The sequence below is a fragment of the Apteryx rowi genome, unplaced genomic scaffold (genome assembly GCF_003343035.1).
Source record: "Apteryx rowi isolate R43461 unplaced genomic scaffold, aptRow1 scaffold_30, whole genome shotgun sequence".
Lineage (NCBI taxonomy): Eukaryota > Metazoa > Chordata > Aves > Apterygiformes > Apterygidae > Apteryx > Apteryx rowi.
Window position 1 is genome coordinate 2,958,602 of NW_020449419.1, and position 22,122 is coordinate 2,980,723.

General features: G+C 40.5%; 1 protein-coding gene across 1 annotated transcript in view; it reads right to left on the bottom strand.

Moving 5' to 3' along the window:
- Positions 1 to 3,585: 3,585 nt before the first annotated feature.
- GRID1 (glutamate ionotropic receptor delta type subunit 1) overlaps positions 3,586 to 22,122 on the bottom strand; it is a 555,021-nt gene continuing 536,484 nt past the window's right edge. Inside the window, exons 15-16 of the mRNA XM_026069970.1 lie at positions 21,270 to 21,510; positions 3,586 to 4,014 (exon numbers count right to left, since the gene is read on the bottom strand). Of these exons, the coding sequence (XP_025925755.1) occupies positions 3,586 to 4,014; positions 21,270 to 21,510 (670 nt within the window). The remainder of the gene's footprint in view (positions 4,015 to 21,269; positions 21,511 to 22,122) is intronic.

The window sequence follows — 22,122 nt, forward strand, 5'->3', positions numbered from 1 at the left end:
AAAAGTATAGGCACTCGCTTTCAATGTCACTTACCACTGCCTTTGCAATGTAAACCTCCTGGAGGAACTGCAATATTTGGGATCATACATTATTCCCGTTTTTAAGCACACTCAGTGGGAACTTCTGTTTGAAAATCACGGGCACAGTTTGGTCTTGGTGGTTTTCAGGAAGATGTGCAATTTTTCCACTTCATCTTGCCAGATATTAAAAACGAAGGGTCAAATCTGCAGGTGGTGTACATAAGCAGAGCTCCRCAATGCTCTGAGCCGATGCTCATTTACATCACATGGAAATTATATTTCTCACTTCATCTGTGAATAACTCTGCGCGTGTGTGTGTGTATATATATATATATATGCATGAGTGTGTGGTGAATATATATTATATAGAAAGTGAATGCTTTGAACTGTCAAAATAAAGATATAAATATAAAACAGGAGACAGAGTATGGAAATCATAGATTCTGCATTTACTTTGAAAACCAAAATTTATGGGGAAAGAAACATTGTTTATGCTCAAGGAGAACCTGGTGATTTGCTTAAATAATCTAAAACCAAACCACTCTCACATGAAAGATTTAACAGCTTCCTGTCACGGTTGACAGGCTCAATCTATGACTTGCTAACTTTCATATAAACAAATAATTACTAGACAGCGACAGACCCATTGCGGATTACTACTTTTAGAGTATAGACCCTGGTGCAGCAAAGCACTTAAGAAGGTGGTTAGCTTTAAACAACTGAATAGTCCCAGGGAGTTTGGTGAGCTCACTCACCTGCTTAAAATTAGTCATATATTTAACTTGAAAGGTGCATTTAAATCCATCATTAATCAGCAAAACACTCCAACCTGTGCATAAAGCAGCTGTTTGCTATAGGGCTTGAAGCTTAAATAGTTTTCTGAGGGAAGGCTGTGTTGTTTGATTCTGCAAGATCCTGATAATCTTGGCTGTAATCTTGCAAAGCATTTAAACAGGTGAGGGATAGCCTGTGCATGAGAACCAGTGAGATCCAGCACGGCTGAGGAAGTGAAACCACGCTCACATACTTTACAGCACATGGCAAGACCGAGCCAAGCCAACGGTGAACATGGAGAAAGTTAACGTTAATCCTCAAAATACGTTGTGTTTGTGATCTGTTCCACAAATGCAGCTCAGCTTAAATTATTCCGCCCAATGGTTTAGAATATAATACAAAAAGGTCTAAAATGTTTTGGGAGAGCAGTGACACCTCAGTAAAGCAAGGGTTCAACCCACTGCTCTGCACCTTGCTGCAGCGAAATGAACGGGCGCTTTGCTGGCGAGCAGGTCAGGAAACCTCCGGCACGCGCACACGCGCCGCCCAGCCCTGCTGCCGCCTCTCACTGCGGAGCCCCCGGCGCCGCGTGGCAGCTTCCCCCGAGCCTGCTCCTCTGCTGCCGCTGCAATCTTAAGCGGGGAATAAAAAGAGGGATTTTTGCAAAGCAAATAGTTGAACACTGCATCGTGTCTTGGCACAAACACAGTCTTCTTGCATAGCGAGCTCTGTGATAACTAAACAGTGCATGCATGGAAGGTGGGGAAAAAAACAGAAATGTCTGTTTTTTCTGGTGGCCATGGGGTTGTTAAGGTAAAAAGAGGAAAAAAGTATGATGAAAGAGAAAGTGAAAAGATCTAAAGCTGGTGTGGGCCAAGTCTCTAAATAGCATAAATTTGATCAGCTGACTATCTATTACTCATTTTTAATTAGTTTGAAGCAAATAGCGCAATTTGTGCCAGACTGCAAAATCGCATTGTCTTCGCCAAGCAGCAGCTTGCCAGCAGAGGCAAACGAACCCTGCAAGAGCGCGCCTCCCGTCCGCTCTCCGCCAGCGGTCCTCGCCGGCACGGCAGCGTGCTGGTGCGCTCCGCCGGCGCGCCGGCTTTATATCACAGTTTGACTTCATTTCCTTCCCTTCTGCTTAAACTGTAAAAGCACAAATTTGGGCAACTTTATCATCTCATAAAAATACCTGTTGAGTAATTAGGCAAATCAGATTAGGAGGCAATCAACGGAAGGTTTTATTTATCCAAAAGCATGACCCATATCACCTGCTGACTTTCTTGGGATGTGAATGCATTTTTTACCACTGTTCAGAGACATTTTTTCATCCTAATGTAGGTAGTGATTTTGCTGCACCGGGATCTAAAGCTTTTTCCAAACAGCAGTTTTCCAATAAAGTGAAGAAATCCTGCAACAAAGGGAAATTGCCACCTAGCTGTAGTGATATATTTGAGGAGATACTAAATTATCCCAATTCTGAAAGCCAGTGATGGCCCATTAGCAACCATGGGGGAGGGGAGGGAGGGAATCAGTTATCTCGGGCATTCGAACTACTGTTTGGGAAGGAAACAATGTGTTTTGGCTTTGTTTTGATTTTTTGTCATATGAAATAGCACTAGTAATATCTGCAAACCAAGACATTAAATTAGCTGTATGTGTTGCTCTATCTTTGTTCTTTGATTATGTTGCACAGAAAAAAAAAGACATTTTATAGCCATTTCTACCAAGATTACAGGCATGGCTATTAAAATGTTTCTCTTTACAAAATCAACGGAAGAAAGCAGAGCTGTGCTTACAGTCGTGAGCTTAGTCTTGTCATTCAGAGAGATGACTTCAACAGAGTGCTGCATCCCTTATACAGAGAATTCCTTGAAATCCTAAAGAAAGAAACCACACCAGAGGCCACAGTCCCTGTAATGCCGTTACCTCTTTCCCTCATGTGAGCTCCTGCAAGTCATTGGTTCCTCCCCATTTTCATTCGTGTGCACAAGACACAAAAAAAGAGCTGACCACAATTTTTTCTTAAAAGCTTCACCCATAACCTGAAACCTCTGATTTACCAAAGCATTTATATATATATAATATATAACATATATATATTATATATATAACACAGAAGGTTAAATAAAAAGAGCCACACAGCACAGTACACATGTAAAAACACAATTCAGTAATCCTGTGCTTTAACTTAGAAATTGTGTGGAGATTTAAATCCTTGTTAGATGGAAAAAGTTCAGTTTTTTTCTGTTTATTGTTTGTTGGATTTTAGTTATAATTCAGGTTTAAAACAATGGTTACTGCTTTGCTAATACCAGCCGTTAAATTCTCCAAGTGAATTGCCATCTTGACTATAAAATAGGGTTCTGAGGAAACGAGAGGTCTGAGCATGGTGAACTTTTCTAGCGAGAAATGGGTAAATTTTTTTTTGCTCTAAAAAAAAAAAAGTAAAGGAATAAATGTTGAAAAAATTGTACGGCCCTCAGTCCCAGTAACTGGTCTTCTTTGGCACTTGAGAACGATCACAAGTAGTTTGCCTTTTTATTCATATAGAACAAAATTTACAAAGTCATTCATACATTTTTGTTTGCTTTTTTTTTGTTTTGTTTTTTACTGACTTCGAAAATTGGGAATATTCAAAATACACTTTTACCCCACTTCATTCTTTCGTTATTTACAGATATATACAAGAAAAAGGTAAGAGTCTGGGTTTTTGTTTGTTTGTTTGTTTTCTGTTTTCAATGTGGTATTAAAAAGCTCTGCTGGTTGTGGGTCTGTTTGTGGTGGCTATATGGACGTTCCGTGAGAGGGCTCCAGCGCTTCGGGGATGACGCCCCCYGGCACGGCCTGAAACGACATGGGGATGGGCGTCTTCACCGGGCTCTGCCGGAAGAGCCCCCCGTTGGGCGACCTGTGTTTGCACTGTATGGAGGGCATGGTGGCCGAGCTGCTGAGGGGCAGCGGCAGGTTGCTGCCYGAGGCAGCCGAGAGTGTCCTGCCGGCGCCGTGCGCCGTCTGTTCTGGTAAAAAGGTGCTGACGGAAAGTTGCGTGTTCTGGTACTCGCGCACTGGCTCCAGGGTCTGGGCGGGCGGCATGCCGCCGATCTCCAGGGCCGAGATCTCGATGGACGCCGGCGAGATCTGCTTGTGGGCGATGTCTTCGTCGATCAAGCTGTTCATGCGTCTGTGGACCTGCTCCAGGTTCACTTCTTTATCCTATTGAGGAGAAAACCAGCACAGTCAGTCCGAACAAAACCACCTTTCTCGCTCCGCGCCCCGCACCGCCGGCGGTGTGCAACGGGTTTGGCAGCTAGACTGCTGCGTGCGCGCGCGCGCATGCCCTCACTGACTCCAGGCAACGGCTTCACGCGCCCACAGTCTGGCCAGAGCAGGGTCCGCCCGGGCTCGAACAGCGGCGTGGCCAGCTGCGAGCTGCCTCGCATCTGTTTGTGACTTGGCCGTTGGTACCGCTTGCCCAACGTATTCCAGCTTCCAGGAGGAGACACAGCCCAGGAGCTGCCTGGGCAACCTGAGGCAGCCAAGCCCTCCAGCACGGTGTTTACTGCACCAGCGCTGCATTCAGGAAAGCAGCTTGCTAACTTGCAGGGTAGAGTCAACCACCTGGATGGTGTACGGCTGGATTTTAATAGCTAGCGTTGTATATCCAACACAAAGGTAGTATATGATATCATCTCCCTATATGTCACACAGCACAGCTGTGATCTGCAGCTGCAGTTACTTGATGCAAGCACAATATACAGCAGACTTGCAACAAAGCATCTACAAAAGGCAAGCAGACCTGAGACTGGAGAAATCCTCTGGTTTGACAAAAATCTGCAATTACACCGGACAGCCAGGGAAACCCTTGCCTAGGAAACGGGGCAATCTGAAACTTTTGTGTTACCTGTGGGATATCCTACATATGCTTAGAAGCTGGTTAAACCCAAGACTAGGAGCCTTAGAGATGCTCTGACTCATGCCAAAGACGAGGCTCTGGGAACAGAGAAGCGCAGGGGTGACTCAGGGCCGCCCACACCTCGTCATCTTTTCCTAGCGGGGTTCAGGTGGAGCACGGAGAGTTACAGTAACAACCCAATGCTACCCACTGCTATGAAAATTCGCCTTCATGCACTGACAATCAAGTCAACTCCAAAGCCCTCAATTCCCAGCAATGTTGAGTACAGATCTGAGTCTAACCTTCTGACTTAAAGCCACCTCTACATTATTAAGGAACCATAGGATTTGTTGATCTATGCAAGGATTTGAAACTGGATAACACGGTTACATGCTGATGAACCCAAACCAGTGTCCTTAGCTTAGGTTAAATCCTCATTGATTTCGGCTGGAGAGCAGCTGCTCAACAGCTACAGGGCTGAGCTGCAGGAGGCACATCCTTGTAAATCAATGGAAAGAGGATTCCTATTCCTAGTTCATTTACATCAAAAAATCCACCAAACTCCCAGTGCAGCTCCCAGGAACTCTGGTGATAACACCTTCCTCACCAAAAAAACTGGCACACGCTATTTTTTTAAATACTGCTTTTTCAGTCAAATCCTCTAATCCAATAATTTTGAATTAGAGAAAATCAAAGGACAATAAATAAAAAATAGACTTTTGTGGCAGAAAGAGACCACACAATGCTTGATCAGATAGCTACTGCAGCTACATTAGTTTACAGTCCTTTTTAAAAACAGCCATACCTGAATTATCAGCCTCTTCATTCAGTAAGTTTGACAATGCATTAAGTCGAAGATAAGGCAGAGGCTCTTTCATAAACTCCATAGCTAGTAAATTAAGGATTTGTGTTATAAAGGCCAGAGGATTACATGGATTTAATTCATAGATTTTATTTGTTTCTATTCCGTGAAATAAAACTGTGGACTGAAGGGCAAGCGTGGGAAGTTTTCCTACATTTTCCCAGGTGGGAATAACATCTCTACTTACATGGACAGGTTCATTTTGCCTAACAGCCTGGACACTTACTGCTGTTTTTCCTCAACTGTCCACCAATAAAAGCTTTGCTGCAGTATTTTGCTCATCTGCAGCCTTCTGATACAGCAGCGCATGATGACATCATGTCTAAGAAAGCTAACTGCAAGGATCCCATAATATGATGCTTCTTGAGGTGTTCAGGGCTCCTCTCCCTTTTCTGTGCAAATCAAAGGTGCTGCCAGCTTTGATTTAAATGCCTGAATTTACATGCTAGTTTTCTAGGACCYGTATTCTTGCTAAGCCCTACAACCCGAGAAGGAAACCGTAGAGAACTCAGGTTAGAACTAAGCAGATACTGGGAGAACGAATTTCCCTGAATAAGACTGTGGAGAAATGTTCATGACTCATTTGTGTTTTCCTGAGCTCTGCTAGCTTTTACCAAATACTAATACTTCCATCAGATCACTTCAAGTGAGAACACACATCAACATTTTATTTGTTTGTATTTTTTGAGTGCAAACACATCCTCAGTGCATTCCACACTGCTTTGCTACAGGAACAAAAATAAAGTGACTGGGATAACTAGCCAACCCAGTGGGACCGGCACAGTTTCAGTACTTGCAGCCTGAAGTTATTACCTGTTTGCAGAAGAAAAATACATTTGTGAATGAAGTGTACCCTTCATTTGCAGCATCCGTGCTCAAAGGATCATAAAATTCAAAGGATGAATTCATCCTTGTTATGTTTAGATTAGTTCTTTTAAGATATAAACATAAATAAATTTGTAAATTAGAGAACACTTATGACTAAGTAGAGGAATAAATGCTTGGGGTTTATTTTTTAGGAGGGGGAGTGGGGATTTCATTTGCATACCTCTAACTCTTTGAAAAATTCTGTGTTAAGGACAACTTTCTGGCCTTATTAAGATCAGAGAATTTTTTTTATTAGCTTCCAAGAGCCCAGACATTCACATTATTCCTTCCTTCTGATGTTAAAAGAAAATGTTTGTAAAGGTTAAGGAAAGCAACTCTGCCTCTGAGGAATAGTAAAAACACATTTTTAAAGGTTCTTCCCTTTTTCTTCAACTTATTAAATGAGCAGCTAAAAAACAAAATGTCAAGCTTCATACAAAATTGTCTTCATGTTGAATGAATGATTTTTCAAATGCTTTTTAAAAAGCTAAGATAAAAATCAGAAACATTTGACAAGATTAGTTTTTGCTTACATAGTAGAAGACGACCTTGCGTCCTAAGATTTCCAGGATCACAGGTTTAGTGACAGTTTTCTTGACGTTTAAGAAATTTTTGGTTCTACAAGTGAAGCTTGAGGAATTAGTAAATTTTGTAAACCTAATCCTTCTTTTTCCTCTATTGGTCTCCTGGAAAATTCTATAACAAAACATATGTTACTGAAGTGTAACAAGGTAAATGGAAAGGGTTAAATGGTAACAAAGCCAGACGCATAAACCTTAAAAGTTATGGTGTTTTGCTTCCTTGTCACCTCAGCATTCTGCTTGATTTTTAGTTCTATAATTCTCATTAAGTATGAGCCATTTGTTATAATTTTTGTGCACTTGGTTGGGTTTGCTTTTTTTTTTTTTTTNTTTTTTTTTTTTTTTTGCATTTCCTGAGACTTAATTGTGAAATGGTAATCTAGCATTTCAAGCTGACACAGCGACTGCTGCTTAATTCTCTATTTTTGCATTCATTTCTCTTTAGCAAGAAATAATAAATCAAAAACAATAAATTAATACAAAATAGTATTAAAAAATAAATAATTTCAATAGGGAACAGTAATAACTTTAAATCCTAAATTAGGAATTACTGGTAAGTAACACACAGCAGTGACTGTCAGGGAGAGGGACGGGAAAGGCTCCATGTGCAGCAGGCGGCCCCGAGGGACAGTGCCAGGAGCAGGCCCCCTCCCAGGGGGGCAGCTGGGGTGGTTGGGCCTGGGGAAGAGCAGAGACCCTTCACACAAGTTTCTGGCTCTTGCCCTGTGCCGTTCTCTTCAAAACACAGACGAATTGGCTCTAAACTTAATACTTCAGTCTCTGTGACAGGAGAACTATTGAAGGTTTTCTCTCTTTCTTTCTTATATTTGACATGCAAAACTTAGTTAATGCTGTAATATGTCACATCTCCGATGTCTTACGCCAATTCAACTCCAGTTTTCACATGTTGCTACATTGGATAAATGTATATGCCTGTGTTGCCAGAAAGAGATAAATATTTTTCCTTGACTGCCTTTATAACTTTATTTTCAATATTAATGTTATACTCCAAATAGATCAGTAGAAGAAATTAATCAGTGAAGGGAAGGAAAAATACCACATGCAAGGAAAATGAATTATAAACACAGGCTGATCCGCCTCAAGCCTAAGGAAAACAGCTAAGCAAACATTGCTTCTGGTCAGGAAATTATCTTATTCATAAATACCAATCTAAATGTCATTCTTCCCCAGTGAGTTTGAGCTCTGTAAGGGCAAATGAAAGGCACGTTTCTGACACATCCCGAGCACTCGGTCAAGACAGACAGGCCCAGTGGCCTCTGACCGGCAGCGGGAGCGCTCAGTCACAACCGTTTCCCCGGATCAGGAATCATCGCTTGCCTGAACGGCCTAGGAAGGACTGACGCCGCGTGGCAGCCAGCGCAAGGCACCACGACTCCTTTCAGGGCTGGCTAGGTTAAGCCTTCTTCTGTGGGGAGAAATTACGGTCAGACGGAAATGCAGGTAGGATGATTTAAAGAGTAATCAGTATTTTCTCTAGCTTACTTTCTGTGACTTTTGACGGTGGGCTCCATGAAAAACACGCTGGCCATCAGACTGGAAGAATATGAAACTATCTGGGAGATTCAGAGCCAGTTAATGTCGTCAAATTTGAGAAATGTCTCCCTGAGTGCTGGAGAGGAGCTGCTGGCCAGAAATCGCCTAAGTCACTGCACCCACAGGTAATGCAAATGTGCTCCTCTTCAATTGCCGGGCTCGCAATGCCTGGGGGGTTTCAAAGGGAAGGTTTGAGATAAAAACATTTTCTTTAAAGAAACTAAGGTGGCCTCTTGTTCTTGCTCAAGATTTTTCTCATCTTATCACGAAGTTCAAGAGAAGCCACTTCAAAAGATGAAAATTTTAGTGAGTCCAGAGAAGGAGACAACCCGCCCTGCAAAAGAAGGGTCAGATATCTGGAGAAAGTCTGATGCTGAAACTGTGGCAAAAACTGTCAAACTGACAAAAATTGCATCTGCATCCAACACATGCAAAAAGCCACGCTAGACTAGAGGAGAAGAAAGACTAATGGTCCTGACACTAAATACCGAGCACTGAAAATTCAGAAATGTAGCCAAAATGGGCAGACAGGCACATGCACTGAGGGACTATCGTGAATGTGCTGATACCTCSCAGTCAGAGGCAGACAACTGTGCCAAGTAATAAAAGCCTGTTAATGCAGTTCTTAATAAGCCTCAGGAGATACGCAGAAAAAAATGCTTGAGGTCTTTTAGAGTCTTAACCATCAATCATGGAACATTTCTGTTTTTTTGTTTGTTTGTTACTGTTTTGGGTGACAATATGAAGGATAATCTCTCAAGAGAATGAAACAAAACCGAGATAAATGTTAATATTACATTTTCATTCTGTGAAAGAACTATTCCAGAAAATAAGTAAAGGCAATTCTGTGATCAGGACAGGTGTTCAAAATTCACACCAAGCCCCAGGCTTGGAAAGACATTCCCAGCCCTGACCTTGACCTGGTCACAGGCTCGGTGAGTCCTGGTGAGCTCCTCTGCTCCTCAGCACCACATCTACATACTAATACCTCTTAACTCACGCGTGCTTTCAGAAAGAAAGGTATCAATGACACAAAATGATGGGATGAGTGAAGCATTTCCGAGACATGTTCATGCTCAGACGGACAAACTGCATAATTGAAAAACAAAGTAAAGAAATGAAACGTTAACAGACAGTTTCCATGCTCAGACATCCCCAGACAAGTCTCCTCTTTGTTCGCGCGGAAACAGAGAGCTGCCCCCAGCTCCCAAGCTCTGTCTGCAGTGTTTCAGCCATCATCGACTTCAACATTCAGTTTGTTAAGGAGAAATACAGGAGGGACAGTTCTACATATGTATGTTTGTTTAAGAAAAGACTTATTTTCAAATCCTGTGTTCATCCAGGGTCATTATCATTACTTTCAGCTGCATCTACTGTGTATGTAACGCCATAATTCTAATTTATTCCAGGATGCTCTGACAGAGTGGCAAAAACAGACATAACTGGCTTGCTCAGGAAGAAAAAACAGTAATGATATATGTAATAGATGTACTGCAAAACAACAACAACATAGTATTGTGTTAGACTGAAACAAGTAACTCCTTTTTAATACAACTCATTTTGCCACGCTTATTATTTTAGAGATTCTGCAGTGGACAACGCAGTGATGCGCAGACAGATGTGCCAACAGATGCAGTGATGATGCATGTTTGCTGTCATTAATTTAACACAGGCAACTAACCTAGTCAAATAGCACTTAATGTTACATAAAATTTGCTGAGTGGTTTTTGAGTGTACTCTGCTAGATGCCGGTTTGACCATAACAGTATCTTATTAAAAATAAGTAGAGATGCACCTCTAGAGCCTACTTGAAAAACTACTTTTATAAATAGGCCCAACTCTGCAATCAAGCTTCTGCTCTCATAAGTGGAAACAATACCATGTATTTTAAATTAGCTATTAACTAAGCTATCATCCATAAAACAGCTGTTAGAATAACGCATTGAGACTGACATTGGTTGAGGTCCAGTAGACTGTTATATCCAACTGAACACATAAAAGCAATGAGATAGTTTTGTAATATATTAATTTCAATGCATGTGTAATCTTCAAAAAAATGAAACTTCATTGGAAACTATGTACAAGAGACTACCTTATTCACTAAGAGGTGCTCTCCCCTTCCCCAGAGAGCAGGAATTCTTTTATGAAGAGACATTAATATTCTTTTCCCTTCTAAGTGAAAGTAAATCCGAAAAAAAGCGAGAAGTAAAAGAATACTGCAAAGATGATGTCAATGTGATAAAAAAAAAATCCTTTCAAATACATTACCAAAGTTTTCTCCTACCCTCTCACAGCCAGAAAATGCCCGTGATTTGTAAAGATAAAAAATTATTGCAAAAAAGCCAAAGACCAACAAAGTGACACTGACTTAATGAATTGCTACAGTAGCAAGGAGTTTCATGAAGTAGTCCTTATCTTCCCACCCTCACCTTGTCCCCTTTTCCCAGGTCAATTTTATCTAACCCGAGGTCACAGCCAGCCAGGGATCTAACTCCACGGACAGCCACGACTGTCCCGTTCTCCAGGCCTGCAAGCTTTGCCAGGACAGGCCCCAAGAGCAAGCTCCCCACCAGGCCATTGAAGCATACCAATTTAAACCAACTCATCATCTGTAGCCCTTTTTTACTTTTTCTCTTCAGCTGTATCCCCATAATACGGCGCTGGGTAAATAAATATGCAGGACACATGACATCAGCGGGAAATCARGTGATGGCAGGCAGCACAGCCTGCCCCACAGGCACTCCCACATTCATTATAACCTATGAACCAAGTGCAATCACAGGGAAATATGGGCTGGTCTTCACAACCAACAGCAGACTCAAACCCACAAGGTAAGAGGCAGCGTTGGCATCCTCGTTTATCACTCATTACAAGAGGGGACATTCGACCTCATGCTGAGGTATCCAAGCTTTAAAATGCTCACCAACCTTGGTTCACAAGCATTAGACGTTGGTAACTCAACCACAAAGAAAATGAATGACTGGTTCAYGTCACACAAATGTTTCCACAGTTTTCATGAGGTTAAAAGAGACAGGATAGTAGGACAATGCACAGTAACATTTTCCAACACAAGCAGCAAAATGCAGTATCGGATGAATGGTGTTTGATGAGCATGCCAGCGTCTCTGGAAAGGGACTCTCTCAGGAGAAAGGAGAGCTTGCACGCGGGGAAACCTTCACTGTGCACACACTGCGCGCTGTATAGTCACAGGCATTGACAACAACACGAAGGCCAGGTTCAAGGGGGCTTCCAGGGTGGGGAGAGGAGGAGAAAACTAGCAAGGATTCATCTCTGCAGGCATTTTCAACAACAAACCCGTTATCTGCATGTTCGTTATAAATTCTCACCAGGCTTCTGAGGCCCAACCTCACATCATTGGCCATCTCCAGACAGAAAAGGGAAAGAAGATGAGAGGAGAAAAAGAACGTTCAAAATAGTGAGGCTAATACTGTATTTAATATTTCACTCTTTTTAACAAACATTTTAACAAACTTTTTATATTTCTTGTTTGAAATAGTAAATTGTAGCCACTGCAGGGCTGAGTAGGACAGCCCTGAAAAGTATGCTGTTTTCAGAATTCACCTGTTACATCTAAAATGACCCTGTGAGGGTACAGAGTATTCTTTGACAAAATAAAGATTAAATTCACTAAGGTTCTGTTCCAAAACTCAATAAAAGTAATGGGATTCTTTACATCACTTTCAACAGCTTTTAAATTCTAAATTATTATCTAGTTCATAAGGGATGCAATTTTTCACTCTACTGAGCCCAAAGCAAAGCAGTGCTACACTTTAACAGTTTGATTTACTCCAGTGGAGCATCAGGCATAACAGATTGCTCTATCATCCTCCTCCTTCGCCACTCCAGCCTATTCAAATCCAAATCTCAGAACATCTCATTTTTCCTATGACGTCAGGAGTACAAGAGCGAGCTGGCACAGGAGACACAAGGAGATGCTTCCACAGCCTGTTCCTCACCCACCAGCAGCTGCCTTGCATAGCCTCTCTTCTCCACTCGTTTCAGCTATTTGAAAGCCTCAGAAAACTATTACTCCTATTAGCCAAAATGTTTCAATTAAAAACTGAATTTACAAAAGGTTTCAGCATCTTCATTTGGGGCTATATTTAGGAAACAACCCAAGCTCCTATTTTGGCATGAGAAAAAAAGTGGCCAAATCATTAAAATAGTTCAGCATATTGAAAATCTGGCCACCAGTCTCCCAGAAGAGAACTGTTGGATACTGAATACTTCTGAAAATAGTACTTACTACATTGAGTAAATCAGATCTTTTCTACAAAAGTGCTTAAAAATACAGTTCTGAACTTACAATCAAGAGGAAACATTCCAATTTTATAGAAGAATTGATATATTTTCCACAATATTAGTACCTAGGATCCGTAATATTTTGTTTATATTGAGAATAGGAAACATAGCTTATTTCAGGTATTATAAAATGATTTAAATTCAAGGGATAAAAAGATTTMCTGCTTGCTAGTTAATATTATTATGTGGCAAATTACTAATTTTTTTTTCTTCAGGATGAGGTACAGTCAACACCTTTTAAAAGAAGCTGTTTAAATTTAAAATATACCATCTTATGTTTCCTAAACAGTTTTTGCTGCAGAGAAATTGTAGACCCATTCACCAAATTACTTCAGTACACAAGTAGCTTTTGGTTTGTGCTTTATATATGTTGGTTTCAAAGTAACTAAATTTTGATTCTACCATTAAAATGAATGGCAGTTTTTTAATTGATTTAAGGGAGGTCAGGATCAAACTCTTTCTTAATTTAATGTGCATGCTTAAATGTTTAGTTGGATCAAGGCCTAGGGAACCTTACAAACCACAAGAACTAAAAAAAATCTTGAGAAAACAGTCATTTTTTATGTTTTTTTTTATTTTAAACTTTTACTGAAACGTATGATTTTATTATTGCTAAACATTCAATACCCTCTCAAAAAATCAACTTTAAAATACCAGTGTAGGCTGAGATAACATATACAAACGTGAGTTCTGTAAACATTTTGTGAAGAATCTAAAAGAATCTAGGCACATTAAGGCTCCAATTCAGTAAAACACATACGCTCATGCCAAGCACACGAGTAACCACAGAAATTCTCTGGGACAGGTCACGTAACGCAACTTATTCAAGTACTTAAAATCATTACCAAACTGGAACTTTAAACAGTTTGTTTCTTTCAGGGTTCCCTGTACTGCAACAGTCATTTTTTATGCTTATTTCTGTTCAGGATTTTTTTTTTTCTAAATTTATGCTAAGTCCAGATCATATCCTTAAGAATCCTATTAGCACAGTTTTCTTACGTGACTCCGAGAAAAATTAAACCAAACACAAAAATCCCTTCCTTGCACCTAGGGAAATATGCTGGACCTGCCCTGGAACGCTTCAGTACTGCTTTGGCCAGCAGAGGCCTGGGCCCAGTGTCATTAACCATGGGGATGACACGTCATTTTTAAATCCATTACGGCCTTGACCTAAATCTGGGCTGATCAACAGCAAGACTTTACTGATTTCAGTGGATTCTGGATGAGCACACTATCTGTGCCCAGATGTTACAGAGTATCTGCATCACTGTTAAGGACTTCTAAGGAGAAAATCCTGTTTCTTCACTCATGTAAATAGCCAACATTTAGTTAAGATGCCCTTTCAGCTATTGCCAGTTTCTGTACAAGGCAATTCATTTATCCTCCTCTTTTTTCTGTAACTAATTCTCCCCATTTGTACTTTGTCATCCCATAACATCAAACTTCGCACTCTGGGATGACTGATTCCTAACACCACTTTGCTGCTTTAAAGACACTAGTTAAATGAAGTTTCTCAGATTATCATAACCAAAGTTAGTTTGAAACTGAATTTCTAAATGGCATTAAAATGCATTATCTTGCCAATGTTTGCATTATTTATTTTCCCCAGAAAACTTTATTTATTCTTAGAAAAGTAGAACACAATACAGTGGTACAAACAAATGATCATTCATATGCAACTGAGCAAAGCATGTACAAAGATTTCAGACATGTCATATAGTACAGAAAAAATAATTTAAAAAAACAAGATAAAATATAGAGGACATGCAATGAAGGGAAAATAAAATATCAGTTTGATGATCTCATGTTTCCTTTCATTCTCAAAAGGAACCATCCCAGGGGAAATCACATTGCCAGATAAAAAAAAATAACAACAAAAAGGAGACAAGGTAAATGAAATGACAAAGGAAAGGACAACAAGGAAAGTGAAAATAATGGTGTAAGCATAAGACTCTTTAATAATCAAAACCAACATTGCTGACACCATGCTGAAGGTGTAGAAGGGCCTTGGCTGCCATGGAATAGGAACTGGTTGGAGAACTGAAGTGAGGCGAATGCGGTGCAGATCACAGTTCTGAGCAGGGACAAATTTTGTTCCATTGGACTCGAATCTCTTAGCTCATATTTCCACTTCTGAGGTACACTGGGTTTCGTATTCTTCTAATGCCAAAGAAGAGGCCTAGTGGGTAACTCTCAGATGGCTAAAGCTGGAAGTACAGATTTCTGAGGTAGGCTGGAATTTGTGCAGCATCAAAATGGAAACAGGGGAACTTAAGGCAGATCATATAAAGGCTGCCCTGGCCAGAGATGCAGGTTTTCTGTCTTTCATCCTGCATATTGCCAAGGTACGTTTAACAATTTTTAGTGGAATTTTGCTACCTCCCACTATCCTGTAGAGTTAGAAAGTATTGCGGAGTTTAGACTTTCTGAAATTCAATAACATTCAAAAAACTGTTTTGCTGGGAGTAGCAGGAAAACAGTAATGGTAAGACTATGTCACTAGTACATAAGTTCTGTTACCTCTCTGGACAGTACCTGAGTTGCTGCCCTCTTTTAATCATTAAAAAAAAGAAAAAAAAAGAAAAAAGTAAAACGGAGAAGAGAGTCTGTTGAGTAGAGTGATTTTGCAGAACAATCAGGAAGTTAAGAAATCACTAACTAAGCTGCAAAGACTGGGATTGTTAAAGAACTGTAAATATGTGGTTTGACAGATCTATCTCCACTCTTAGGAGTAGAGTTAATGGAGAAACAAGTTATGAGGCAATGACTAGTAGCAATTCAGTATGTGGAAAACGATGCTATTTCTTATCCTGTAAAAAACCTAAATCTCCATGCAATACAAGACCACAAACACACCGGGTGCAGTTGCTGAAACACTCATTGCTAGGGGTTGCGCAGTCTATTTGGAGAAAATATATTTCTGATTTATAATACAAATTATTCAAGCTAAGAAAGAATCAAATCAAGAATTTCTTGAGATCATTTTAACACTGTCTTTCAGGAGCTGCGTTAACAATAAATAGATCAAGTCCCCTCTTTTAGGGAAGATGCAACAAGTATCAGTTCCCAGCAAACAAATCATTCTATATATCCTAAAGTGACTAATCTTCCTTGACATGAGGTTGCCTGTTAATTTGTTTTTAGTGAGTACGTCTTGGACACAGTGAAAATTATAGATATTCAATGTTTTTCTCCACAAGTAATATGATATTTTATCTTTGCTTCTAAGTTTTCATTGTTTTGGAGTACAGTACGTGGACAATCAAGGAGTCATTTCTTAATAGCTTTGAAGAGAACTCAGAAGTAATAATCTTCAAGGGGAACAGTAAAGTGCAGTACAACACAGCTGATAAAGCACAGAAGATGCTGCTGAGTCCAGTAAAGTAAGCAGCTATACTGAATCATAATGACAATGATCATTTGAAAACTGTCTTTCAGTCTGTCAAGTGAAATAAAAGATAGCAACAACCTGATGAGGTGGGAAAGCCCTTGGCAGTTAAATGACCCAAATTATATTTGAGTTTACTGAGATCATGAAATAAATGCACAGGACTCACAGCAAGAAGATACATACATCCAGAGACAACTATTCAAAGCTCCACATTTCCAGGCTACCAGGTTTAAATATCTTTACCTGATTGCTCAGTTATTCAAAAGGAACATAGAGTGACTGAACAGGGAGTCCAAAATGAATATTAATTTTCATTTTTTATTTTACTACTCCCCAAATTTCTGAAGTTTATCAGAGTCAAAAGATTAGGTATCAAGTATTGCAGACTGAATAGCAGTTGTATAAATTCAATATTTTAATACATAGAGACAGATGTATGAGCTGGCAAAAATTCATGGTGGGTATAGGATGGTTGGGCTTAACAGTAATTAGAAGAGGATGATGATAAATTCTAGAAAATCTAATCAAAAAAGATGACCAAATATAAATTTCTCTGAAATAATTGGAAATAAATAACAGAATTTAAACATTACTCAGTATCTTTCCAGCTTTAATAGATTATAAACATGAGCCCTAATAGGAGAACCTGACATGGCATTGCAAGTATACAATTTTCCTAATGCCATTGGAGCTAATCTTTCTTTTGTTAATTTGATTTGGTAAGGATGAAGTTAAGCATTAGAAGGCATCACATTAAGGTTCTTACAGAAGAAAACATTAGAATCATTTTTATAAATCTGCTTCAAATAGAATAAAAATATCCTATACTAACATCTTGGGGGGAAAAAAAAATCAATGCAGCCTTCATTCTTCTAGCAAGAAATCTCACTGTTCCTTGCACAACAAAATTATGAGACGAAAGCAACTAAGTGTATGTTTTGGGAAAGTAAAGGAAGTCCATCTTTCCTGGAGGTTTATCTTCATAAACTGACTTAATGGGTGGAAACAGTATTACTTTTTAATTGGGGGGAGGGGGCCAGGGGGATTTTGTTGGTAAGCAAAGAATGTAAAAAACAGTTTCAATATTCTTCTAATTGAAAGTAGTCTCTGTCTGACATAACTCTTCCTGTAAAGACTCTACAAACATAGATCAAATTAACGCCGAAGTCCAAGTTATGCTGTTGGGATTTTAAAAACAGATTTCCTGTCTCCCCAGTTATGTAGTTAACACTGCATTTTTTCACTCATCCTAATTAAGAGTTGTAATTTATACCAAACAGACATCTGAGTCCTTGAACACCTCAATGTATTGCCTCAGGCTGACCTCCACGAAAGCCGAAGGAATACAAAGTGGAAGAGGAAAACGCAAGGAATTGGCAAATAACACCTTAATCGCAGCTGGAAGCGTTTCTCCAACGCTAATGAAGGCTGTGCCCATTCTTATGGGCACAGACTTCACACTGACCCTGGACACACCGAGCAACAGTCTCTAAAAAGCGCTCTCTCCCTCTGCAGCAGTCAGTAAGGCTGCCCAGCCCTGTCATGACTGGGCGTTTGTCTTCCCAACATCTCTGGTTGTCGAGCTGGCACTAGTGCATGATCCTAGTGCGTGGGTCAAGCCCAAGAGAAAACGTTACACAGGAGCTCCACAACTTATGATGGCTCCTCACCGAATCCTGGATCCATTATAATTTTCTACAATTGATTTACAAAGCTCTTAATAGCATAGGGTCACAGTAGCCAAAGCACTGTCTCCTTTTCTGCTGTTTCATGACGGTTATTATTGAGGATGCTGTTATTTTTCCACACGAGGTGACTACCAAAGTCTACGTATCATCTTAGGCTACCAGAGAATCAGCCCTTTCTCAGCAGAAATGATCAAGGGAAAAAATCCAACTTGCACAATTTTTAGGTGATACCACAGCACTCCTGTTTTTCCAAAGGCTTCCCAAAAGCAGAAGGAAAAGCAAATCAGCAGCATGACTTAAGTCTACAGCTGTTACTGAACTAAAGACTTGGATGGAGTATCAGATGCTGCCAAGAGGCAGATTTTCATGTTTTGCATACGTCATACATGCTGTAGCTCTGTTGCAACTATTGCTGTAGCAGTGCTGGAGGATACATAGTTGCAGAAAAGAGCTATCCCCAAATACACTCCTCCTGAAATCACATCCTCTTTTCACTTGGGGTCCCCACAGCTCAGTTATCGTTCCCAATTCCTGCTGCTCTGGCAGCGGGGTCCTCCTGCACTCAGYGTTCCCCTTACCCCTGGATCCAGTGCTTTCCAAACTTTTGAACCCTGGTTTCCATAAATATTTTAAACATCATCAGCCAATCCATACAACACTGTCTCTTCTGAAACTGCGTTTCTCATGTTGATTACAGTAGCCTTCAGCAATTCCACTTCATTCCCTCCTCATCAGTACATAAATAAAATACCTCTGCTACCTGATCTACCAATAAATATCTGCTACACTTGTTGACTACTTTACCTAAGTATATTTTATGGTCACCCTTCTCTCCAGCTACTCCGACCTGTTCCAGCGATGCTTTTAGCTCCCTGCATTTCAGTGCACCAAGCGGCCCTTTCCAGGACCCCCTTTACATTCAGGCCCGCCTGCCCCTTGGGCCGTCTGTACGCTTTCCTCCTCCGCMGGCTCTCCCTGGTGAACCTCATCCATCTGCCCTTTGTTGGGAACACTCACTTTCTCTTTCAACCTTAACACCTGCCTGCTCATTCCAGGACTCCCACTGACTTTGCTCCCTCTCTTTCAACAGCACCCACAAGGCTAACCTTTCCTGAGCCTGCTCGCGTGTGTTGTGCCTGGGGTTAATTCATCTTGCTTAACCTACACTGACTGTGCTCCAAGGTCAGATCCATTCCCACGCATAGGTGATCTTCCTGAGTACAGCTCTACCATATGGATAACTTTAGCATGCCTAAAAAAAAAAAAAAGCTTGAAAGTAATTTTTGTTTGTCATGAAAACTGCAAAAGAGGATGTGAAGAGCAACCCTTATCTAGAATGCACTGCAGGGAAGGGGAAGGAGGAGGGGAATAGCAAGGGGAGAAAAAATAATGCTAAGAGGAGTGGAGAGGGCAGGGATCTGTACTAATTCTTGTTACAGATATAAAAAGAGACATAAAAGGGATAGGCAAAAAAAAGAAAATATTTAAGAACAGGAAGAGAGATTCTTATTCAGAGATGAAAACTGAATATTTAAAACACCTTGCAATAAAAGAGTGATTGAAATATTTCACCTTACCTATATGCAACTCTGCCTTTGGGGCATATTCTCATCTCACTCTACAAAGATGCACAAGGGTGAGTCCCTGAGCATAGAGAGGAGAATGGACTCCAGAGTATGCCAAGACAAATGCTTGTGCACATGCAGCGCTAGGACGCTTCAAACCACATCCCTGCCCCTTACCCCGCCAGGTGTTCGCAGCAGAAAGTGAGCTATCTGCTACCAAGGTTTAGGCCTGAGCACTGTTAATGCAGAAAGGGGCTTCCAGATTTACTGCAGGAGTGAATTCTGCAAGGCAGCAGGGCAAAATGCTACAGTGTCCAACCAAAGATAACAAACAACTCAATACGCTTTTCTGTTCATCAGCAAGCTTGCTCATAAGCAACACTATGTACTTCTGCTCTCCCTGTGCCTGCTTTTGGAGTGCTGCACTGTGCACAGCGGAGACATGCTTCCTTTTAGCAACGTTTCCCTTTCACTATTACACGCTGTGGAGCCACAGGCAAGGGACTTTGCAGCTTTGTCCCACAAACATGACACAGATGTTTATCACTGAACCCTCGATGGATGAATTCAAATGGGAGAAGTAGGAACTCAGAAGAGTGGAATCTTACTGATAAATATTTTACAACATCACAGACTGCAACATGTCACTTCAGATCCCATTTGCCAGCATTGCTTACAGGTGATAGGTACGTCAATTATTGTAATACTCCTGGCAACCTGAGAAACATAGATTGGAATTGATGGGCTATGTACTATTTTCTAGCTGTAGTACAGCTCGCTGCTATTATTTGCTTGTAACAAACATCTGTTCCAAGATGAAAGTACCTGCAAATGCCTCAGTGTTTCAAAAATTACAAGAGGTTAGTTTGTTAAACATTTAATCTATGTAAATAAATACAGGCTTCATGCAAGAGAGATCAGAGTATGGACTGATTATTTTATAATGGCATTACTAACTATCACTTGCTACTGCAGCAAGAAATCTTTAAAAACAAGACATTCTCAGATGTATTTTCCTAGGTAAAGTATTTCATATGCAAGTCAGTTCACTCAGAGGCTCTTAGTTTTAGAAATAAAACTTATTTCAAAAGAAAGGAAGCATTTAAACAGTATCATGGCAATATGGCTTATTCATTTAATAACTAGATTGCTTATTTTTAATTGTTCATGTACCTCTTCAAACTTAGCCTAGGTCAGCCATAAAGAAAAATGGCTACCAGCCGCTGGCAGCTGCATCACCTGTGCAGTACGGACACAGTTCTCACAGCCAATGGATGGGGTCTTAAATCACAAAAATCATCAACCACAGTTGGCACAACTGGGTGCCAATGACTGGCCTCCCTGTCACTCTTAGCAAAGAGGCTGAGGGCACATTTCTGAACTACTCTCTTACCCCTAAAGGTGGTCTCTCCAGGTCAGGGTTGAGGCACATTGGTGGGGCAATGTGGGGAAGTTTGCACTGCTGCTGCCCATGCTGTATCTGCTCTATAAATAAATAGAGGACTTTAGTCTCCAGGGCTGTCAGTTTGGCACCTTCCATGTGCACAAAAGACAGGCTTTGTGGGTTYTTTTGTTTGTTTGTTTGTTTTAGAAACAACCACCCAAAAAGTTATATGCAAAGTTTAGTATGGCAAATCAAAATAAGCCAAATTTATTGTACGAGAGCACCTAAATCCCACAACTTTCACTTGCTCTCTATTTTGTGTTTTCTATTTTTAATTGTGATAAGAATAAAAGTTATGGACCTCTTTCGGTGTTTCTTGATGACAACGGTTGCTGTTCCACCACAACTCCAATGCTGCCACCAAGCATGCAAGAAGAAGGCCTATTGCTAAAATGCAGAAAACGCCTGCAAAACTGTGAAGCTTGAGTGCCTTCCCATCTGTTTGTGCATTGGTATGGCTATTCAGGTCACAACGTCCCATTCGTGGCCACCATTTCTGTTTGAGAACATCCAAATCTCCGCTTTCTTGCAACTCTAAGATCCTGCAGAAATTTTAAAACACAAGTATTATCTTTAACAATACTTTTTTTTGCAATTTTTCTTTTCTGTATGTTGCGTACCTCTCAAATCTGCTGTCCCAGAATTCAAAACACCATCCCACAACCCACCACCACCACAAAGTATTCTTGTCTGAAACTCTGTAGTTATTCAAGATTTTCTGTCCTTGGGTGAGAAAAATTCCAAGGGGAAACTGGCAGAATTCACTATTCTAGAACTTCATACCTCTGCTTTTTCTGCATATCAAATACCAAATATCCTCCACCCATTCATCCTAGGATAGATATTTCTGTGAACATAACTTTTTGGTAGTAACAGGATGAGTTAACATTTTCTACTCAACCGTAGCTTGAGATCAAAAGCATCTTGAGGGAAAGAGATTCTGCTGTCTTTTACTGTACAGAAAACAATCTGCTCACAGCAGCAGGTAAACGTCACTGGGTAACTTTAGAAACATGAATGACTGTCAAAACTCCCATTACAATGCAAAAAACATTACCAAGGCAAATCACCACATTCCACTTAGTTATGGCTGGTCTGGCTATACAGTTGCAACAGCTGGTCCCACTAACAAAATTCTCAACCCACTCCACTGC